At 47.0% G+C, this 19,290-nt stretch overlaps 7 protein-coding genes across 7 annotated transcripts; 3 read left to right on the forward strand and 4 right to left on the reverse strand.

Annotated features, from left to right (window-relative positions):
* Positions 1 to 175: 175 nt before the first annotated feature.
* Positions 176 to 1,239, reverse strand: MCYG_04659 (vacuolar membrane protein; the record flags this gene model as incomplete). The annotated part of the gene is made up of 2 exons (XM_002846876.1): positions 176 to 757; positions 823 to 1,239. 2 exons carry the CDS (start codon positions 1,237 to 1,239, stop codon positions 176 to 178), a joined length of 999 nt encoding a protein of 332 aa, XP_002846922.1.
* Positions 1,240 to 2,111: 872 nt separating this feature from the next.
* Positions 2,112 to 2,737, reverse strand: MCYG_04660 (pre-mRNA branch site protein p14; the record flags this gene model as incomplete). Its single annotated transcript, XM_002846877.1, has 3 exons — positions 2,112 to 2,403; positions 2,600 to 2,623; positions 2,700 to 2,737. 3 exons carry the CDS (start codon positions 2,735 to 2,737, stop codon positions 2,112 to 2,114), a joined length of 354 nt encoding a protein of 117 aa, XP_002846923.1.
* A 1,262-nt stretch (positions 2,738 to 3,999) lies between these two features.
* MCYG_04661 (ammonium transporter MEAA) lies at positions 4,000 to 5,826 on the forward strand (the record flags this gene model as incomplete). Its single annotated transcript, XM_002846878.1, has 4 exons — positions 4,000 to 4,074; positions 4,133 to 4,471; positions 4,526 to 5,117; positions 5,174 to 5,826. The coding sequence occupies 4 exons, from the start codon at positions 4,000 to 4,002 to the stop codon at positions 5,824 to 5,826; spliced, it is 1,659 nt and encodes a 552-aa protein (XP_002846924.1).
* Positions 5,827 to 6,371: 545 nt separating this feature from the next.
* On the reverse strand, positions 6,372 to 9,604 carry MCYG_04662 (calcium-transporting ATPase 1; the record flags this gene model as incomplete). Its single annotated transcript, XM_002846879.1, has 2 exons — positions 6,372 to 7,006; positions 7,051 to 9,604. The coding sequence occupies 2 exons, from the start codon at positions 9,602 to 9,604 to the stop codon at positions 6,372 to 6,374; spliced, it is 3,189 nt and encodes a 1,062-aa protein (XP_002846925.1).
* A 932-nt stretch (positions 9,605 to 10,536) lies between these two features.
* MCYG_04663 (double-strand-break repair protein rad21) lies at positions 10,537 to 12,409 on the forward strand (the record flags this gene model as incomplete). Its single annotated transcript, XM_002846880.1, has 2 exons — positions 10,537 to 10,800; positions 10,865 to 12,409. The coding sequence occupies 2 exons, from the start codon at positions 10,537 to 10,539 to the stop codon at positions 12,407 to 12,409; spliced, it is 1,809 nt and encodes a 602-aa protein (XP_002846926.1).
* Positions 12,410 to 13,460: 1,051 nt separating this feature from the next.
* Positions 13,461 to 14,306, forward strand: MCYG_04664 (uncharacterized protein; the record flags this gene model as incomplete). The annotated part of the gene is made up of 3 exons (XM_002846881.1): positions 13,461 to 13,664; positions 13,727 to 13,857; positions 14,075 to 14,306. The coding sequence occupies 3 exons, from the start codon at positions 13,461 to 13,463 to the stop codon at positions 14,304 to 14,306; spliced, it is 567 nt and encodes a 188-aa protein (XP_002846927.1).
* Positions 14,307 to 14,899: 593 nt separating this feature from the next.
* On the reverse strand, positions 14,900 to 18,662 carry MCYG_04665 (receptor-interacting serine/threonine-protein kinase 4; the record flags this gene model as incomplete). Its single annotated transcript, XM_002846882.1, has 8 exons — positions 14,900 to 14,972; positions 15,011 to 15,047; positions 15,149 to 15,209; positions 15,242 to 15,308; positions 15,442 to 17,160; positions 17,223 to 18,012; positions 18,083 to 18,373; positions 18,557 to 18,662. 8 exons carry the CDS (start codon positions 18,660 to 18,662, stop codon positions 14,900 to 14,902), a joined length of 3,144 nt encoding a protein of 1,047 aa, XP_002846928.1.
* Positions 18,663 to 19,290: the final 628 nt, after the last annotated feature.

Genomic DNA, 19,290 nt, shown 5'->3' on the forward strand with positions numbered 1-19,290 from the left:
TGTATATAGTACTTGGTGTAAATATTTAGAAATATATGATAATGGCAATGCTAAACCAGGCCGAACTGTACATGGATAACTATGCAAGTAAATGTTGAACAAATTGCTGGGTACCGATAAACCAACGCCGCCCGCACCAGTACTCTGATATGAAAGAAACCCAGGAAAAAGGGGGTTAAGGATGTGGCCTACGAGAAGCGGCTCGGCTGTTAGCCGGCTTAGTGTCATCCTCGTTGTCTGAAAAGATGACATGCGCGGTATTAGCGACATCGTCGTCACTGGAAGCAGAGTCATCGTCATCTAGCCCGGCGAGCAGAGCACTGCGCCGATGCCTATCACTGTTTATAGAAGCGGAGTCGAAGTCGTGCTCACTCTCTTCCCGAATGGGTTCGTGCTCAAAGGCACGCTTTTTGATAAATATGTCGATGATGTAATACTGTATTGCATTCATGATAACGGGGAAGAGCAGCATGACGAAGAAGATCTGTACGGCTGTGTTGCCTTCCGTCCAACGCAAGGCCCAGTCACCGACCAGGACGATGAATGGGAGCCAGTAGATAATGCATAGGACGCAAGCCTTCATAAGAACGAGGCCAAAGAAGTAGATCATAGACTGCTTGAACCACCATAATACCTTTGGCGGACGGCCGTAGTGGCCAGACTCGATTGATTCAGGCGGGTTGGCGAGGGGGGTATATAATGCGGCATGGTTCAAGACGCGAAGTATGAGTATTAGAATGGGGATTCCGAGAGTTGTCTGTTCAGGTTAGCTTGAAGATTCATCAAATATAAATATGTGGGTAGGGGCGGTTTGGAACGTACATCGATTCCGAGGTTGAGTAGATAGTAGCTGCAAGGGTTTGTCTGGGCTGCGTCTGGTGATATCTGACCTGCCGAGAGCATCGATGCGAGCAGGTTGACCAGATGAAGCATCGAAGAGCCAAAGACCTGCTTGGAGACGTCAAAGGCCCATACTTTGACCGGTCGTTGAGGCCTCTCTTTCCACCGTTTGTACACCAGCACCAGAAGCGCCAGGGCGCCCAGGGCTAACTGGATCACCAGTGCAAAGGGGCCGAGCAGTTCACATTTCCCGTTTCCCCCGTCACCTGGTGCCTGCGGTGACCCCGATGGCGATGTTGTCGGTTTCCCCGTGCTTGTACCTGAGATCGAGGTCATCGTAGCGGCGAGCAACGTGGTCGTAGCCTGGTGAAGGGTAGAAGTACCCTGGCCGGGCCCCATGGTTGCGTGGTGAAATAGGAAGCGTTGTGTTCCTTCAAAGCTTTTCCCAGACCAAGTACCTCTACTTTGTGGGCCTCTAGGTGTCTGTTGTTGGAAAGGAACGTGAATGGTTCACGGAAGTTGGCTGAAGGGATTTGCTGCCTACATAGGGCGTGGTTGTTGCGCGTAGAGGATAGAAGGTCAGAATATATAAATAGGGCAACACAACAGCACCTCAGTAAAAAAAGAACCACGTCTTGAGAGACAGCCGCAGCGGCCGTTGAAAGGGGGTTTGGTTTCTTTTCTCTTCTTCTTCTTCTTTTCCTTTTACTCTTTTGTATCGTTTCTTAGAAGTTTCAAAGGTTTGAGGCTCTTTGCACGTCACGTGTGGTCTGGGCTTCCGTACTTTTTATATATAGGTAGGAAGACGACGAGGTTATGCATCTACGGTAGAGAGAAGTTGAGCAACGAGAAGGCTAAGATGGCATTTCAGGCTTGATAGCAGTGTGAACGGTGGAGGCAATAATTTATATCATTTTAATATCATCTTCCAGCAAAAAAAAGCTAGAACTATTTCTCCTTGACTATCCCTGGATATGTAGAGGGGAAAGCTGAAATCAAAAGAGACAAAGGTGGATGAGAAAAAAAAAAAAACCGCCGGCAAGTTAAGTAACCCCCAAACGCCTCAACCGAACGAACGCCTTGAACCGCTCTGCCAGGGAGCGGGCAGAGATAACGTGGCTCCTAGACCTGGAATCTGCGGGAGAAACGGGAGAAGGGCCGTGAAGTGGAATACACAAGCTGCTGGCCTCGGTGGCCGGAGCCGGTAAGGGAAAAGGGTGGGTTTGACGTTGCGAGGAAGTGAGTAGCACCTGGTTCTGGGGCGCTTGTAGTCAATCTATACCGTGCTGCATCTTGAGCCGTTCGAGGTTCTCCTGGCGCGCGGCGAGGTCTGTTTTTGACCTTATCATCTTCTCTGGTTGGTGATAGAGGACTGCAGCGAGTACAATTAGTCGGATATAGACATGTATAAACGCATGGTAGAACGAAAACCAACCGACGAGGTAGCGGTTCTGGAAGTTGAACCCGTTCAGCTTGTCGCAGGCTTGTTTCGCATCCGAGACGTCTTCATATACCACGAACGCAGTGCCCTTGGAGTTGGTAGCGATGCCCTGGCGTATTTGGCTGGTATCCTGTTAGCCTCCACGCTGCTCTGCATGTGTATATAGGTGCCATTGGGACGACGACAGGACGCAGCTCACCGGATAGGACCAAATTTGCCAAAGAGATCAAAGAGCTCCTCCGCGGTAACGTTGTAGCTGGCCGTGCTATTAGATCGGACTGGCTTGATGCTGATATCAAGGGCAAGGCGCATGCATACCTGAGATTCTTCACAAAGAGGATCCTGCCAACGAGCCAAGTCAGCATCAAGGCACCTCCGCGCGTACTTTCATATCAACAAACTTGGGGTGCTGCCTTACCTGTTGGCTTCCGGGGCGAGTTTGGCGCTACGGCTCATATCTCTGCAGTTTCTTACTGTTGATTTCTTCCTGTTGAGGTTCGTCCTTTTTTCAGGTGTTTCTTTTCTCGTCTTCTTCTTCTTTTTCTTCTTCTTGCCTTTTTCGTTCGTCTTCTTCCTCTTTCGGTCTTTTGACTTGCCGGTTTTGAACTTGCCAAACTGGGCCAGCACGTGAAGCCAACGCGACTTCTCACTCGCCAGTTAAAGCAGCGTCATTTTACTATGGCTTAGTCATGGTTTAGTCAGATACAGATAAAGCGGCGTGTCTGCTTATATAAGTCGTGTTTATTAATCACGATCCTTAGTCATCTTATCTCTATCGCGGCTGAAGAAGAACCAAAAAATTAGCCACACAAAGTAGCGCATGAAAAGTCTTTAGCGCAAACAAAAGAGCGAGAGAAACGACAGAGAGAGAGAGCGAGAGAGGGCGAGAGATAAGGCTTAAGAGAGAACGAGATAGCCCCAGATAAGAACCGCTCGCCAGAGTTTTTCTCAGCTCATCGCCCGAAGAGATAAGCTGTCCGCGCGCCACCACAGCCGATGGATCTATCTTCTTGCGAGAGCTGAGAAAAAAGAAAAGGAAAATCCATGGATTCCAAGGACGTTAGGAGGTCTGTCGCGTGTCTGGATGGTACCTTGGATGTACCTCTTGCATGGGGCTTCTCGTCTTCCAACAAAGATACCCTCCCACCCGTACCTCGCTGGCTATCTACGTATGAAAGGCGCCGGAAGTACTCCAGAAGTACCGGCATGACTAAGCAGGCCTCCCCCTGGATCTTCCGAACCAACAGGTTCTTCCTAAACCTTCCGCGTTATCTATCTGGAGCCCTCCGAGCGAATCAGGGGCAAGAGGCCATACGTATCAAAAGCATTTGATAATCTGATATCACAGTATGCGAGGCACTTCCAACACAACTCCGCGTTATCATCCTGCTTCCCGCTTCCCAGTTTTTGTGGCTGGCTCTGTCACCGCCTCCAGATGCGTCTTTTTACCGGCCCGAGGCCGAGATGGAGAGAGCTCTATCTATCCTTTTATTATCTTAACCCCTACCTCTCCCCCCCCCCCTGAGATGCCGTTTACTCTTCCAGTATTCTCTTCCTCTCTTGTGCTTCTTTTCCGTTAGGGGTATATGATCTACAGCATTCACATATATCTTCTCAAGGATATATTCGTACCTGTATATATACCCTCCTTCATTTTCATCAAAACCAGCAGGGCAAGCAGTAGGACCGAAAGATGCCGGCTCCTTTTGCCCCGGACTATGCCTCCTACAACTGGACTGGCTCCCCGTCGAACTTCAGCCTCTCCACAAACACTGCTTTGGGCGGTGACTCGCGTGAGTGCCTCATATTTGTACATCATAGCGTTGGGGAACCTACTCTCTCTCTAACCAGACGGCAGGGGTTGAGAATGTCAACAAATGGTTTCAGCCGGGAGACCAGGCATACATCCTGGTCGCCTCTGCCATGGTCATGGTGATGGTTCCCGGGCTCGGTTTCCTCTACTCTGGTCTTGCTCGCCGAAAGTCGGCCCTGAGCATGATATGGGCCTGCATGGCTTCGATGTCTGTCATCAGCTTCCAGTGGTATTTCTGGGGCTACTCTCTCGCATTTTCACCCACCGCTACAAACGGATTCATCGGCAACTTGCGGAACTTTGGTCTCATGAACACTCTAGCTATACCGAGCCCTGGTTCTCCCCTGCTATCCGATCTTCTCTATGCTTTCTATCAGGTATGGTGGCTACGGTGGCTCCCCGTTTACGTCAACACTAACAAGCGAGCATAGCTTCAATTCTGCGCTGTTACCGCTGCGATTGTCATGGGTGCCGTTGCCGAACGAGGACGCCTACTACCAGCCTTGGTTTTTATCTTCTTCTGGGCCACTCTCGTCTACTGTCCGGTCGCTTGCTGGATTTGGAACCCTAACGGCTGGGCTTTTAAGTACGGAGTCATGGACTATGCCGGTGGTGGCCCCGTAGAGATTGTCTCTGGCCTATCTGCCCTGGCCTACTCACTCGTCCTCGGTCGTCGCCACGAACGGATGATGATCAACTTTCGACCTCACAACGTCTCCTTGATCTTGCTCGGCACCGTCTTCCTTTGGTTCGGATGGTTGGGCTTCAACGGTGGCTCTTCATTCGGTGCCAACCTTCGCGCCGTTATGGCGTGCTGGAACTCCAACTTGACCGCCAGTTTTGCTGCGATGACCTGGGTGCTCCTTGACTGGCGCCTTTCCAGGAAATGGTCCATGGTCGGATGGTGTTCTGGTACCATTTCTGGCCTCGTTGCCGCTACTCCTGCCTCTGGTTTCATCCCACCGTGGGCCAGTGTTATCCTTGGAATTGTCACCGGTTTCGTTGCTAACTACAGCACCAAGTGTAAGTCACCATTTAAAACACCCCCTCTTATACAGTTTTAGGCCTAACTTCCATAGTCAAATACTGGATGGGTATCGACGATTCCATGGACGTATTCGCAGAGCACGGTGTTGCCGGTATCGTTGGCCTTCTATTCAACGCCCTCTTCGGAAGTGATGCCATCGTAGGCCTCGACGGAGTCAATGTCGGCTCTAAAAACCCAACCACTGGGACCGCCGTCGGAGGCTGGATCATTCACAACTACCGCCAGCTTTACATCCAGCTAGCCTACATTGTCGCTGCTGCAGGCTACTCCTTCGTCGTATCTGCCCTGATCGCCTACGCAATCAACATAATACCTGGCCTTAAACTACGTGCTTCTGAACAAGCCGAACTCCTAGGCATGGACGACGACCAGCTAGGCGAGTTTGCGTATGATTACGTCGAAGTACGACGCGACTATCTCGCATGGACTCCCCAGAAGAATGACCAGACGGGGCAGGACGGCATCATCCCTCGTGCTAATCTCTACGGGTGTGGTGAACATAGTGGAATGTTCTCTAGCTCAGGACAAGAAACTAAGAGTCAGCAGACTTCCTCCCCTTTTCCATCAAAGTCTTCTTCACAGACCAACCTTCGAGACGTCACAGAAGTGCCTTCGGTCGTTGGTGCGGCAGAGCCCACCACTGAACGCAACGAGACGGTTGAATTGAGCGAAAAGTCTCAATAAGTGTCTACTCGGCTTTCAACGTGTCCATGGAGTTTTCACATTTTGTCCCGAGATACCCTCTATTCTACCTAATGGGTTATTGCTTTCCAGCGTGAGGCGTTATACGGCGTTTACTGTCTATTGAAGGGTTTCCTTTTTGTTTCGTTAACAATCTTCCTTACTATTCAGGAAGCAGAAATTATAAATAATGCAAAATCAATTAAATCGAATACAGTAATCCATGTAGAGCCTTGTGTCCTTTTTATTCCGCCTGGGCAGTGAAACAGCCTTACCTACTATCTCCCTCATTAAGAAATAAGTACTTTTGTTCATGTCCTTGCAATTGCATATTAAAAATATTGTGAGTACTCATGACATCGGAAGAGTGTATAAATTCCAGTGATATTGCACAATAGTAGTTTAAAGATCTTTCCTCTATATATATATATATACATGCCAGCCACTAGAACCAAGTATGCTTCCCAATTAATAAAACATGGAACGAAAAAGATTACAAAACGAATAAATATAAGCATCTTCTTGATCATGCGACATGTATATTCCCCTTACACATTTCCGCTGTACCCAATAACACTAGCAACCATCCCCCCAGACGATGAAGTTGGAACTCCCATGCCACCTATCTTTTTCTTCCATAGTAGATATTTCCTGACTTCATCAGCCCAAAACACAGAACTAGAAATACACACTAAACAAACCAGATCCCAAAAACCCAAGCTTTCTGTCTGGAAAATCCCTTGTAGAATAGGTAAGTATATAACACAGGCTTGGCCAAATAGAGACCCTAGAACGGCATAGTTGAACATTTTATTGCCGGTGAGAGCTATCTCGCCACGTAGCAATGATTTGGATTCGGATCGGCACGCGAGGGCATTGAACATGTCAAAGAGGACGAAGCAGGTAAATGTCATGGTGGTATCCCGGCGAGTAACTACGCGGGAATGTGCTCCTGAAACTTCATCGGTGTGATCGGCCATCTGGTGAATATACACGGAAAGAGTGCCTATCATGATGAAGCACGCGGAGGTTAAGACACGACGGATTAAGGGTTTGGTGAGAACACGGGCATGCTTGGAACGAGGAGGTCGGACCATTATTGATGGGTCAACTGGCTCGACTCCGAGGGATTGAGCCGGCGGGCCGTCCATGAGAATATCTGGCCATATTGTCAGTAACGATGCTATTAAGTAATGAATATTCATAAAGTAAAGAGGAAGCACATACTGATCCATAGTATTTGCATGGCATTTAGAGGATTTTTGAAGCCAAGTCCTGTGCTAAGAAGGACTAAGCTCAGTGCAGCCACGCTCGTACTTAACTGGAACGTGATGAAGTTTTGAATGTTATAAAATATTCCCTTTCCTTGCTCAATTGCTCGTAGAATCGTCGAAAAGTCGTCATCCGTCAAGATCATGTCCGCTGCCTCTTTGGCTACATCGGTGCCTAGTTTACCCATAGATATACCAATATCTGCCTTTTTCAATGCCGGGGCATCATTAACTCCATCGCCAGTCATTGCAACAACATCGCCACGGGATTGAAGAGCTTTCACAATCTTCATCTTATGATCTGGACTCGTTCTTGCGAAAATCGATGTACCAGAAATCGTCTGTGCCAGCTCTTCGGTACTCATATGATCGATCTCATCACCCCGAAGGACTGGCCGCGCCGCTGAGGAAGAATTTATTGGCATCCCAAGCTTCTTTGCAATAGCAAGAGCTGTGGTCTCTGCGTCACCGGTTATCATAATAACCTTCACTCCTCCGGCCATGAGCCGTCGGATGGACTTGTGAACATCTTTTCTTGGCGGGTCATTCATGCCAACTAGGCCCGAGAATATGAGCCCTGTGTAGCGCTTTTCATCATTACTTGTATGCTTCGAAGCAGCAGTCTGGCTTCTGATTGGCCCACTGGCAAAGCCAAGCACCCGAAGACCTTCCTGAGCCATTGACTCGGCAGCTGTTTTAGCAGCCTTCCTCCGCTGTTCATCTAAAATAACCTCTCTTCCGTCCTTGGTAAGGTAGGTATCACATCTTTTTAAAACCTCTTCCAAGGCACCTTTGATATATGCCATGTCCGAGCCGCTGTGACTGAGAGTATTATCTGTTGAGTTTGCACTTGCAACGATAACTCCCATCCATTTTCGTTCCGAGCTAAATGGAGTCTCTGAAATGCGGCCACTAATAACGTCCCGAGCATCGTCTTCACCAAGCATATCCAGCATGTCAAGAATGGCAACATCGGTAGGCTGGCCAACCCAGCGGCTTTTTACGGCCCCCGATGAACTATCCATCGTGGAAGATAAGACTGCAGCCTCGGCTGCAGTTGCTGGAGAATTTGCATGAGCTCTTGATAGTCTGCTATTGTTCGCAATGTTCCCAACCCGCATGATTGTTCGAGCGGCAGGGGTAAGGTTAAGTACGTTGTGTTCCTTGGTTACCTCAAATGGTTCTTCAATATCGTAATGCCACATTTTGGTCACAGTCATATGGTTCAAAGTTAATGTGCCGGTTTTGTCACTGCACACAACGTTGACAGAACCCAGAGTTTCTACACTAGGTAGCCGTCTTACGATTGCGCCACGATTGGCCATTCTCAAGACACCAAGCGCAAGTGTCACGGTCACAATGATTGGGAGACCTTCGGGGATCGCAGCAACAGCAAGGGACACTCCGATAGTAAACATTTCTAGCAGTTTTCGACCTTGTATTAGCCCGATCACAACAATGATGCCAATCACAATGAATGACATGTAGCTTAATTCCTGGCCAAGCCGGTCCATGGATAGCTGTAACGGTGTCCTGGGGCTCTCAATATCTTGTAGCGAAGCTGATATGCTTCCGAACTCGGTGTTGGGTCCAGTCGCAATAACGATGCCTTGTCCATGGCCTGATCTGACCAATGTTCCCATAAATGCAATGTTATGTTGCTCGTTCAATCGAAGGTCGGTGCCAACTGTTCCAGCAGCGGGCGAATCATAGAATGGGGAATTTTTGCCATCTTGAAATTGCTTTGGAGGCTGGCCCAGTGAATTTGAAACCTTGCAGACTGGTTCGTTCTCTCCGGTTAAATTCGACTCATCAATAGTAAGACCTGCTGCAGATGTGATTCGTACATCAGCTGGGATGCGGTCTCCTGTGGAAAATATGATCAAGTCACCGGGCACAAGGTTTGAGGCCGTAACTGTTGTCGATGCCTTTGCCGCCGGCCCAACTGGGTGAGTTGGCCCATTTGAAAGATCGGCCATTTCATACTCTTCCTTCTTGGCTACGGTTTGCGGAGTACCAAAACCATGGGTTGGGACGTTACGGATCAAATGGGCGAAATGGGGTACTAATCGATTGAGCGCCTCTAGTGACTTCTCAGACCGGTATTCCTGTACAAACCCGACGCTGACTACAATTGTCACTGCGAGAGTGATGCTCACAGCATCGTCGTAATTTTGCATCAAGAAGGAAATAGCAGCTGATGCGAGGAGCAGAAGAATCAACGGCTCTTTAAACTGCTTGAGAAATCGTAGCCAGAGAGGCTCGGGTTCGTCATGAGGAAGTTCGTTAGGCCCATGCTGTAGGAGACGGGCATCGGCATCGGCGGGAGAAAGACCGTGTACGAGGGACGTGGTCAAGCGGCCGGCAACTTCCTCTGGAGAAAGCTTAGAGTATGTAGATGTCGTTGCGGACGAGACAGCCGTCGACCGTCGAGTTGGAGATGGCGAACGTCTACCATTTTTCGGAGTAGCACTGTAGAATGGCAGAGACGGCGTGGATAGGCCGGACATTGTCTAGAGTCGTATGCGGTGCCAGCGATGAAATGCGGCAGCCCCCCTTCTCATCCCCACTGAGGCTGGAGGCTCAAACAAAGCCGTCGTATCCTAGATCAACTGCCAAAAAGACATAGAGCAGTTCTAAATGCCCTGACTCGCATGCAGTGGTGAATTGTATCTCTGGCTCAGGGGCCTACTGTCGCCGCGTAGAAGTGAGATTTTGCGGTAAAACAAATTCAATGAATTGTGATAAGTACTAAGTAGCGTGGTTAAGCACTGCTTCCGTGCGCAAAATGAACATAATAGAGAGTGCTGCGATGGTAGCAACTTTGCTGAGATGTACTTTTTTTTTATATTCTGCTTCCGAAGCTGTTGACAACTTTCAACCTTGGAAGATTGAAGCTGCTTATGTAACGAGTTTTACTGGTTCATCGACGACCCACTAATTTCTTAATTAAGCGCCCTGAAGGAAAATAGTTGTGCCCTTCCGATTAAATACCGCTAGTAAATATTGTAACAGATGCCTGGTATTATTACACCACTCGTTTCACGTGATCCTTCCAGCCACTTGGTTTTTTTTCCCTTTCGATGAACTTTCGCTCTTTGGGACCAACAACAACGCGCTGCGGCAGTCGAAAGCGCTCGCAAAGACAGCAAAACAACAGTTAAATCGTCTATCACAGCGTACTGGAGACAAGGCACCCTTTTTGCAACTCTTGGAGATGGTATTTTGGATCCTTTCGTGAAGTGGACTGCACTGTCGACTCGGCGCGTTTGGTTGCCGACGTTTGTTATTGTTGCCCCCCAAAACACCCGCGCCCCCCAATCGAAGTACTCAAACCGCATGACCTCGACAGGTCTTTGGTCTTAACCCACCTCTTCTCCGTGAACAATATACGGGTAACACTGCAGCATATATAGCCTGGCCGCCTGTCTGACACAGCGCGATGTTTTATTCGGAGACGTTGCTGTCGAAAACGGGGCCTTTGGCTCGCGTCTGGCTATCCGCCAACCTTGAACGGAAACTCTCGAAATCCCATATCCTTCAATCGGATATTGAAAGCAGTGTCAATGCTATTGTTGATCAGGGCCAGGCGCCCATGGCGCTGCGCCTGAGTGGCCAGCTTCTTTTGGGTGTTGTTCGGATATACAGCCGCAAAACTAGATATCTCCTGGATGACTGCAATGAAGCTTTGATGAAAATCAAAATGGTTAGTGTTTGAATAGCTACTCAAAGGAGGTTTCCTTTATATATACTAATTGTCTATTATGTAGGCTTTCCGGCTAACAAATAACAACGATCTTCCGACCGCTGCGCCGCTACCTGCAGGAGGAATCACTCTACCAGACGTACTCACTGAGTCAGATCTCTTTATGAACTTGGACCCCTCCATCCTATTCACCCAGCCGGTGCAGGTTGACCATGATCCCAAGCGGCCTGCCTCATCCCTAGGCTGGTCTAGCCAACTCCTGCCGGACAGCACCCCACAAACAATCAGACAGGTTGAAAAGCCGCACCTCGAAGATGATACCGGCTTAATACTAGATCTGGGTGAAGACGAAGATATCCCACTTGGCCATGACACCAGCATTGAAGTTGGTAGGGAGGCTCCCGCCCCACGCCCTGTTGGGGAAGACCTGTTCAGCGACGACCACCGTTTATATGACGGTGACCTTAACCTTGACCTTGGCGAGGACGATGCCCCGCTCGGGAAAGTAGTGGATGACGACATGTCTCATGACATCGACAATGTTGCCCATATGGATGAGGATATACCAATGGGAGGCATGGACGGGGAACTTGGCGTGCCAATTGAAGAGGACTCAACTATCATTCCAGGTCTTACCAGCGATTTTACTCGTAGATCGGCCTCGCCACTCTCATCAGTTCGTTCTAGTGTCGTCCGTGACTTGGACGAAACCTTTGCAAATGAAGGAGCTATTCGGCATCATCAGAGAGTAAAGCGACGAAGGCTGATCATGCCAGATGCCGACACGATCCTCTCTAGTGCCCAGATTAAAAAACAACAAGAAGACCGATCAAAGATTTTAATAACCGAATCCATCCTCCCCCGAGACCCTGTCCTCCTTACCCTTATGATGATGCAGAAGAATGGAACTTTCGTCTCTAATGTAATAGGAAAAACTAGCAATGGCCACTTGGCCCCTGAACTTCGCGGGATACTTTCGATTGAATCCGTCAGAAAAGCAGGAGACTTGAAGCGAAAGCGAGACAGTGGCATTGCTGATATGGACATTGATTCCAGTTCCAAGGTTCCTCGGCTTGACATTGAGAGAGAGGAGACTCTATTACAACCCGACGAAGGGCTCGTTCTCGGAGAAGATACCGGCCTAAATCAACAATCGGAGATTCTAGTTCCCGATGATGACGAACAAGCTCATCCTCGCTCCGGAGACGCCCATTACAGCGAAGATGAAGGCCTTGGTCAGCATGCAGAGGAATACGACGAACTCAGCAGTTTGGTCGAGACTGGCCCAATCTCTTTAGGAACAAAACATGCTGTTCACGTCTTACGAGAGCAGTTTGGCGAAGCCCCATCAACCGACTCACCCACAAAGGGCAAAGCTGTTGTTTTCCAAGATCTACTCCCTGAACTCCAAACAAGCAAGGCCGATGCCACAAAGATGTTTTTCGAAGTTCTCGTCCTCGCAACTAAAGATGCCGTCAGAGTTGAGCAAAGCAGTAAAGATCTCGGGGCTCGGCTACGAATCAAAGCAAAACAAGGCCTTTGGGGGGATTGGGCAGAAACGGAAGCTGGGGGTGAAATCGCTCCACAGGAGATCGAGGCCACGGCATGAATCTACTGAGTTATTGGATGACATCTAATGAATTTTAAGCCCCGATACCTCGTTCTGGTTCGTGCAGTAATCACCCTATTCTCTCATCACCCTATGGATAGAAGAGTACTTGTTGGTGTGATATTGTTACCCAGTTTATTCTCTATTGTTTCCTGAGTATTCAGCTGTTTGGATGTTCTGCTGCCATTTTGGAAACCTTCCTTTGAAGAGACTTTACGAAGGCCTAGAATTGGCGTTTCGTGCTGCCTATGCACGCGTACTGCTCCAATTGGCGTATAGGAGTTATTTGGGCGTGCAACGGCTAAGGTATGGAAGGGAGGTTTCTTTGGGAGGCGGATGAGAAGCAAACACGGTCTTGGTGATTAATATTTGATCGCAGTTGTATTTTATTCTGTGATAAGCCATTTTGTATCAAGTAGCAATCCTATTATTACTGTTTTCCAAGTTCTTTCGTCACCTTAAACCCTTTCACCGGTTTACGGAGTCATTATTCTCCGCATAGCCGCCTCTTGGATGTGGATATTGATTGAAACGTTTCTCCATGTTTCAGGTGTGTTCCAGGGCGGCATTCCGATGTTCTACCACTGGCCACCGCTACCTTGCTCGCTGCGGGCCATGAAACATCTAACCCACTGTCCATACTCCAACGAACATCACAGTTTATAAACCAAAAAAGGTTCAGCAAAGAGGCCACTCATTGCCACACATCGCATATCAGAAGGCGTCCGATGAAGCAGTCAACGCACATAAGGCTTCGTATCATAGCGCAGATCGACCTGAGGGACGCGCTGTGATGGGTCCCGTTTTAACAGGGAAGGAAAAGAGGGACATTTATCTCGTTTCTCATGTTTGCCGTCTGCCTTTATTATCATCATCCACCCGCCCAGGTGGGATGATAGCTGTTCACTCTTTTGTCTTTCCTTCAACTACGGAAATTTGCTTCTAAAGGTGCTGGCCACTATTATTTTTAATGATTTCTTGATTTATCTATATATCCAGCTGCACGTTCATTTAGGGGCTGGGCTCCGCATACCATCAAAAGTCAAGCACAATGTCAGGGTTCTCTTCTATCCGCCTTCTGAAGAGGCTCCATCATCAATACCTTCAGGAACTGATTTTCCGTTTGTCCTGTACGGTATTTTCTCTCATTGCCGTGGGGTTTTTTGCTGGGTGCTTGCGTATCAATGAAGATATTCCTGTGCCACCATCGTCGCCAGTGAAAGGTAGATGGAAGGACGGGATACCTATCTTGCCGGTATAGTGGCATTCTCACTATCCCTTCTATTGTTGACTTACTCTAACGCTGAATATCCTTAGCTTGGGATTTCTATCCTGTCGTCGATCTATGTTGCATATTACATTGTTTTACGAAGACATTCTCCCCACCTTGGGGTGCAATTGGCATTAGACGTATCTGTTTTGCTAGGGCTTGTTCCAACTATCACACTGTCAGCCTTGGGAGCAGCTTTCTTGCTTTGGACGCCTTTACCACCAGACGTTTTAGACATTGTATGCAATCAGGGTAACAAGTTTACTCGACCCTGTTTTCCGGAATTATACAGGCTGGGCTCATTGGAGTTAGCTGCTATAATTTTTTCTTGTACATGCGGGTACGTACATCTTCTCCTGGAAGTTATACGGCTTAAAATCTTACAACCGTCATAGGTTATACCACCTATTCTTCATCCTTTATACTATATTCGTTATCCGTGTCCATGGATGGGAACCAGTGCACAAAAATAGACGTCGCAGACATCGACGCCATGGCACGAAAGAACGCATCTTCGTACGTCTCGATGACCCTGAGACTAAGAAAGACCACCTTGCCTCTTACCTTCAAATCGTCAATGAGGTCTCATACCCCTCAATGGCGGCTACGAAGGACAACCGTTTTTAACTATTAAGGCTACCGGCACAAAGTTCTCAGCTTCTCCGTTTAGCATTGATTTGCTCCTTTTCAATATGGATTTATTTTCTTAAGTACGATGATGGATGAACAGATTTTGTCTTTATAGAATACGAAACTCCATGAAATACGTTGTCTTAGTGAACATGATATTACGACCATTGACGCGTCTGCAATATGAATTGAAATGCATTACTAGTTACTCTGGACACCAGCAGCAATAGCCTGAGATTATATTGTGAAATTTACTTTCTCGTTTATGAGTAGTAAATAACTATCTAAGCCTAGCTACTACTAAATATTAAATATATATCAAATCAAGGTTCTAAACGAAGCAGTATCGTCCATAGCTGTTGGAACTAGAATACCCTATAATTACCAGTTATATAAAGGGTTTTAATTAAATTAGCATCAGGCTATGGGTCACTAAGTATCTCAAGTGTTTCAGCGTTGTATAGTAGAAATGGGCAAGGTTGTCAACTAATATTGATATTTTGGACTATTGCTTGTTGTATATAGTTACTATTCCATTTTCAAGAATACATAGTTACTCCGCTAGTTAGATTGTATTGTGAAGATGGGTATTAGTCTAGATTATAAGTCTCTTCCGGAGGATTATTAAATTCTGACTGCGTGCTACCAAAGTTAGGGCTCATACTATCATCTAGCAAACAAGTTGATTGTCTCACACAAACCTTTGAGCCTCCTTAAGCGCCGGGAAGTGGAACAGCGCTAGTCTAACTAATGCTACCCGTTAGCTATAATTAACGGTCATATGGGGAGCGCCAGGGCATTCTATGAGAAAAACGAAGATCCGAAACACTACGGCCTACCCATGATCCATACGGGATAATGAATACTACGAAGTCCGGGTGGAATCTCTAGATAGAGTGGCTCGCATAATTTTAGATTGATTTAAGTCTTACTTTAGGATTGTACCCGCGACTTCTTGGATTTGTGTTTGCTCTCGATCTCGCCACATTAAGTCCAGGCCTGTTATCCGAATATATATTAAATTTATCCGTATACGTAAATACTTTTGTATGGCCTTTCTTATCCAATGGGTGACTGCTGGGCAGCCATTCGAGCCATCGGATTTAGTAGTATATTCTTCACTTCATCATACCCCCTCTCGGAAGCGATGAATCCGGGCGTTCTCCCTTGGTGATCCCGGGTTTGAAAGGGTACACCCATGCTTAGGAGTAACTTGACAGCGGCTGAGTGGTTGTGTTCGGCAGCAAGGTGAAGAGGACTCCGGTTCGCTGAATCCTGCGCTTCGGGGTTGGCACCATAGTTATATAGCATTATTAGCGCTGCTTTGTCTCCTTTCTTCGCTGCTAGGTGGAGGGCTGTCTGCCCTTTTTTATTCTTAGCCTCTAGATTCACACCTTGGCTACAGATAAACTCTGCTGCCTCTATAGATCGTGCCTTTACTGCTAAGTGAAGGGGTGTGCGGCCTTTTATATCTTGGGACTGCATATTGGCGCCGCGGCTGGAAAGAAATTTCAATACTAATGTGCCTCCATTCTTTGCCGCTAGGTGAACTTCAGAGGAGTTTTTAGTGCCGTCCGTTCCGATTATAGCTCCTATATCGAGGAGAAGCCTCACAATAGAATTAGAACCTTGCGAGATAGCTTTGTAGAGTGCCGTCTCTGAGTGTATGTCTACAGCATTCACATCTGCATTATGCGCTATCATTAGACTGGTGATGCGTAAGTCATGTTTTTGTGTAGTATGCATTAGTGGGGTCATTCCAGTAATGTCGCGGGCGTTCGGATTTGCTCCATGCTCCAATAATAATTGTACCATGCCTATAGATCCATGAGCTATTGCGGCCATGAGTGGTGTAGTACCGTTGATATCATCACTCTCAATATCTATGCTTGCGCAGTTTAAAAAGGTTTCGACAAGGGAGGCAAATCCACCTCTAATGGCCAACAAGAGTGGTGTCTGCCCCATTTCGTCTTTCAGCTCAGTTTTTACTCCAAGGTTAAGCAAGGTAGATACTATATCAGTATGACCCTTAGCTGTCGCCTTATGGAGTGGGGTCTGCCCCATTTCATCTTTCAACTCAAGTTCTACTCCACGGTTAAGTAAGATAGATATAATATCAGCATGGCCATTAGCTGCCGCCTTATGAAGCGGGGTGCATTCATTGTTATGACGTTGGTCAGGATCATATCCCAGGTCGAGGAAATGTCTAAATTTGTCAATATCCCCCTCACTTGCTGCGTCCACAAGGGGGTTCGGCTTGAGGTCTTCAGGGATAGATAATTCATCTTTGTTTCGTTGGGACATCTGATCGTGCTGTTGCCCTGCATCCTTGGTAGAGATATTGGCGTCGGAACTCAGGGGTTGAGATACACTACCATTGCTGCTGCGGCACGAATCCAGGTCATCATTGATATCCCCCGGTTCTGATTTTTGTAAAACCAATAAAGCAATATTCTTTAGATGGGTTGCAATATGCCCCTGTAAGAGCTTAGATGCGAAGATAGAGCCAAATCTGAACTTCCCCTTTATCTCAAATGTATCTTGAAACGGGCATTCTAAAAAGGTCTTTGTTGCTGATAGGGAAGAACTAGTAGCCATAATAGCAGCATCCTCTTCCGGGATGTCATGCACTTCCTGGAGATGAGATTGGTATTCACTTTCGGTATCGAACTCCTGGAGGGGGTGGGATGGCGCGCGACATTCCCAAAACTGCCCTTGGCACCCTTCCATGTGGCGGATCCAGGCGGCTGACGTGTTAAAAGTCAGTGTGGTGCATAATTCGGGGGTTATTGAACAAGAGCAATAGTCGCAGAGGCAGATGTATGGTTCTAGATCTCTCATAACATGATCTCTGTAGACAAGGAAAAATAAACGTTAGATAATTCCACACGTCATGCACCTTGGAGCCCTTACCTCCACTTCTTGTCTGTATGCTTAGTCTCACCATCCTCTTTAATGCGGTTGGTCTTATTTGAGGAGTGCCAAAACATTTTGCAGTATGGGCATTCACTCGACTTCGGAGCCGGGGGGAAATAGAGTTGCGCCTTTATAGTGGCTGATTTTGGCCCCGAATGCCCCGAGATCGAGTGATCAGCTTGCTTCATGACTGACGATTCCCTGGCAGTCGTGGCATGCGTCACGCTATGTGTAGATGGTCCTGAAAGCGCCACCTGCTCTACTACATGTTTTGGTGATAGCTGAGGATGAATTGTCGAGGTTGTGGTTTCCTTTTGCTCTTGAGCTGGCTTTGGGCTATTAGGGGCCGGACGGGGGTCAGGGTCCAGGTGGGTCCTACGTCCGCGGTGGCCTTGGAGGTAGTAGAGGCGTTTAAATCGCATCACGTTTGCCTCGACCAATGCATCTTGCAGAGCATTCGGAATCTCAGGGAAATTCCAGCGAATATAGGCGCGGGTATATTCTTGGGTCTCCTCAGCTAGTCGGTTGGCCTCGTCATTGTTCGTGGATTTTACCACTCTCCGCAACCGGGAGATAGTGGCGGATCTTCGAGTCGCATTCGATATCCTGAGGAGGCGGGTGATAGTCCCACCAATCCTTTCGTCCGTGGCTGATAGTATTGACTCACTGTCACGATCCCATTCACTTAGATCAGCAGTTGAAGCCCAATCGTTGCCCGACCTGGTGTCAGAGGGTTTGCGTCTCTTTGCTGCGTAGTATTCTGGAGGAGTTTCAACCTTCGTGATCACTACGCACAATCTGTCAGTCTAGGGCCGGGGCTTCAACAGCATAACTAGCAGGGCACAGATCAAACGTACGGTAGTCTAGTGTATCTAGAATCACATCCAGTAACTGGTGTATTATGCCCACTACTAGAGGGCAGAATCTCAATCTATAGTCAAGCGACATGTTTGGAGGACCAAACACGGCCATATTAGATATCCATAGGTCAAATCGGTCCTTTTGGCCATGGAGGTTGGAGGGTATATTGACGACGCGAATGGCATGATCAAATCGATCAGTGCACACCTTGGTATGCAGGCTAATATCCAAGTGTTCCTCCTCCAAGTAGACATCATCGCACGCATCGGTAGATTCCATCCTGCTGCCTGGATTAAATGATAAACGGAGGACGTTCAGCAAAGTCTCACTGCGGAATGGACTTTGTTGTGCATCACTTCAGCTCAAGCCAATCAACAGCCCCAACTCACGAGCCTCATAGTTAACGACCCCCCGAGTTATTCTTAACTATAAAAAGAGGGGTCGGCCCGCTTTGCTTGTTCTTGATATACTCATACTTATGAAGATATAACTACTTAGATAGTTATAGCGATTTCTGTATTGTTCGCTTCCGGATCGGGCCGTGATTCTCACCACTTTTTCTTCCCGCCAACTCATCTAAATTCCCTCGCCTTCTTATATATTCTCACAAACTTAATATTCTAACTTTAACTCCCCTTCTTTTTTAATCTATATAGGTACTTTAACTATCTGTTAAGTCTATATAATATATAGCTCTCTAGCTATCTCTTCTATTTTAGGAGTTAAATATAGTTATTTTTTCTATTCTCTTTATCTTTTTTTATTTTTTTTCCCTTATCTCTTTTTCTTTTATTTTTCTTCTCTTCTATTTTATCTATATTAGTATTTATTAAGTATATTTATAAATTTATATAAAATTTCTTACTCTATTAGAATATAATTAGCTAGTAGCTATTTATAGCTAAAAGTAACTTAAATTAAAGCTTTATTAAGTTTATTCTATTACTCTAATTTTACTCTAAAAAACCTCCTAATTCTAGAGAAAATATACTAAAAAAACCTTAATATTTTAGGAAAAATTCTTCTCTTCTCCCTTTTAATTTTCTTTACTAAGTCTTACTTATATAATATTATAGGCCAGACGTAGTTCTATTTAACTAGCTAGAAGGCTTAAGATCTAAAGATAAAATATATAGAGAAAAAAGAGAAAGAAAAAAGGAAGGAAGTTGTAAGGGGTTGGACCTTTATTCCCTTCTCGAGTCAC

Source organism: Microsporum canis, genomic scaffold (genome assembly GCF_000151145.1).
Source record: "Microsporum canis CBS 113480 supercont1.4 genomic scaffold, whole genome shotgun sequence".
Taxonomy (NCBI): Eukaryota; Fungi; Ascomycota; class Eurotiomycetes; order Onygenales; family Arthrodermataceae; genus Microsporum; species Microsporum canis.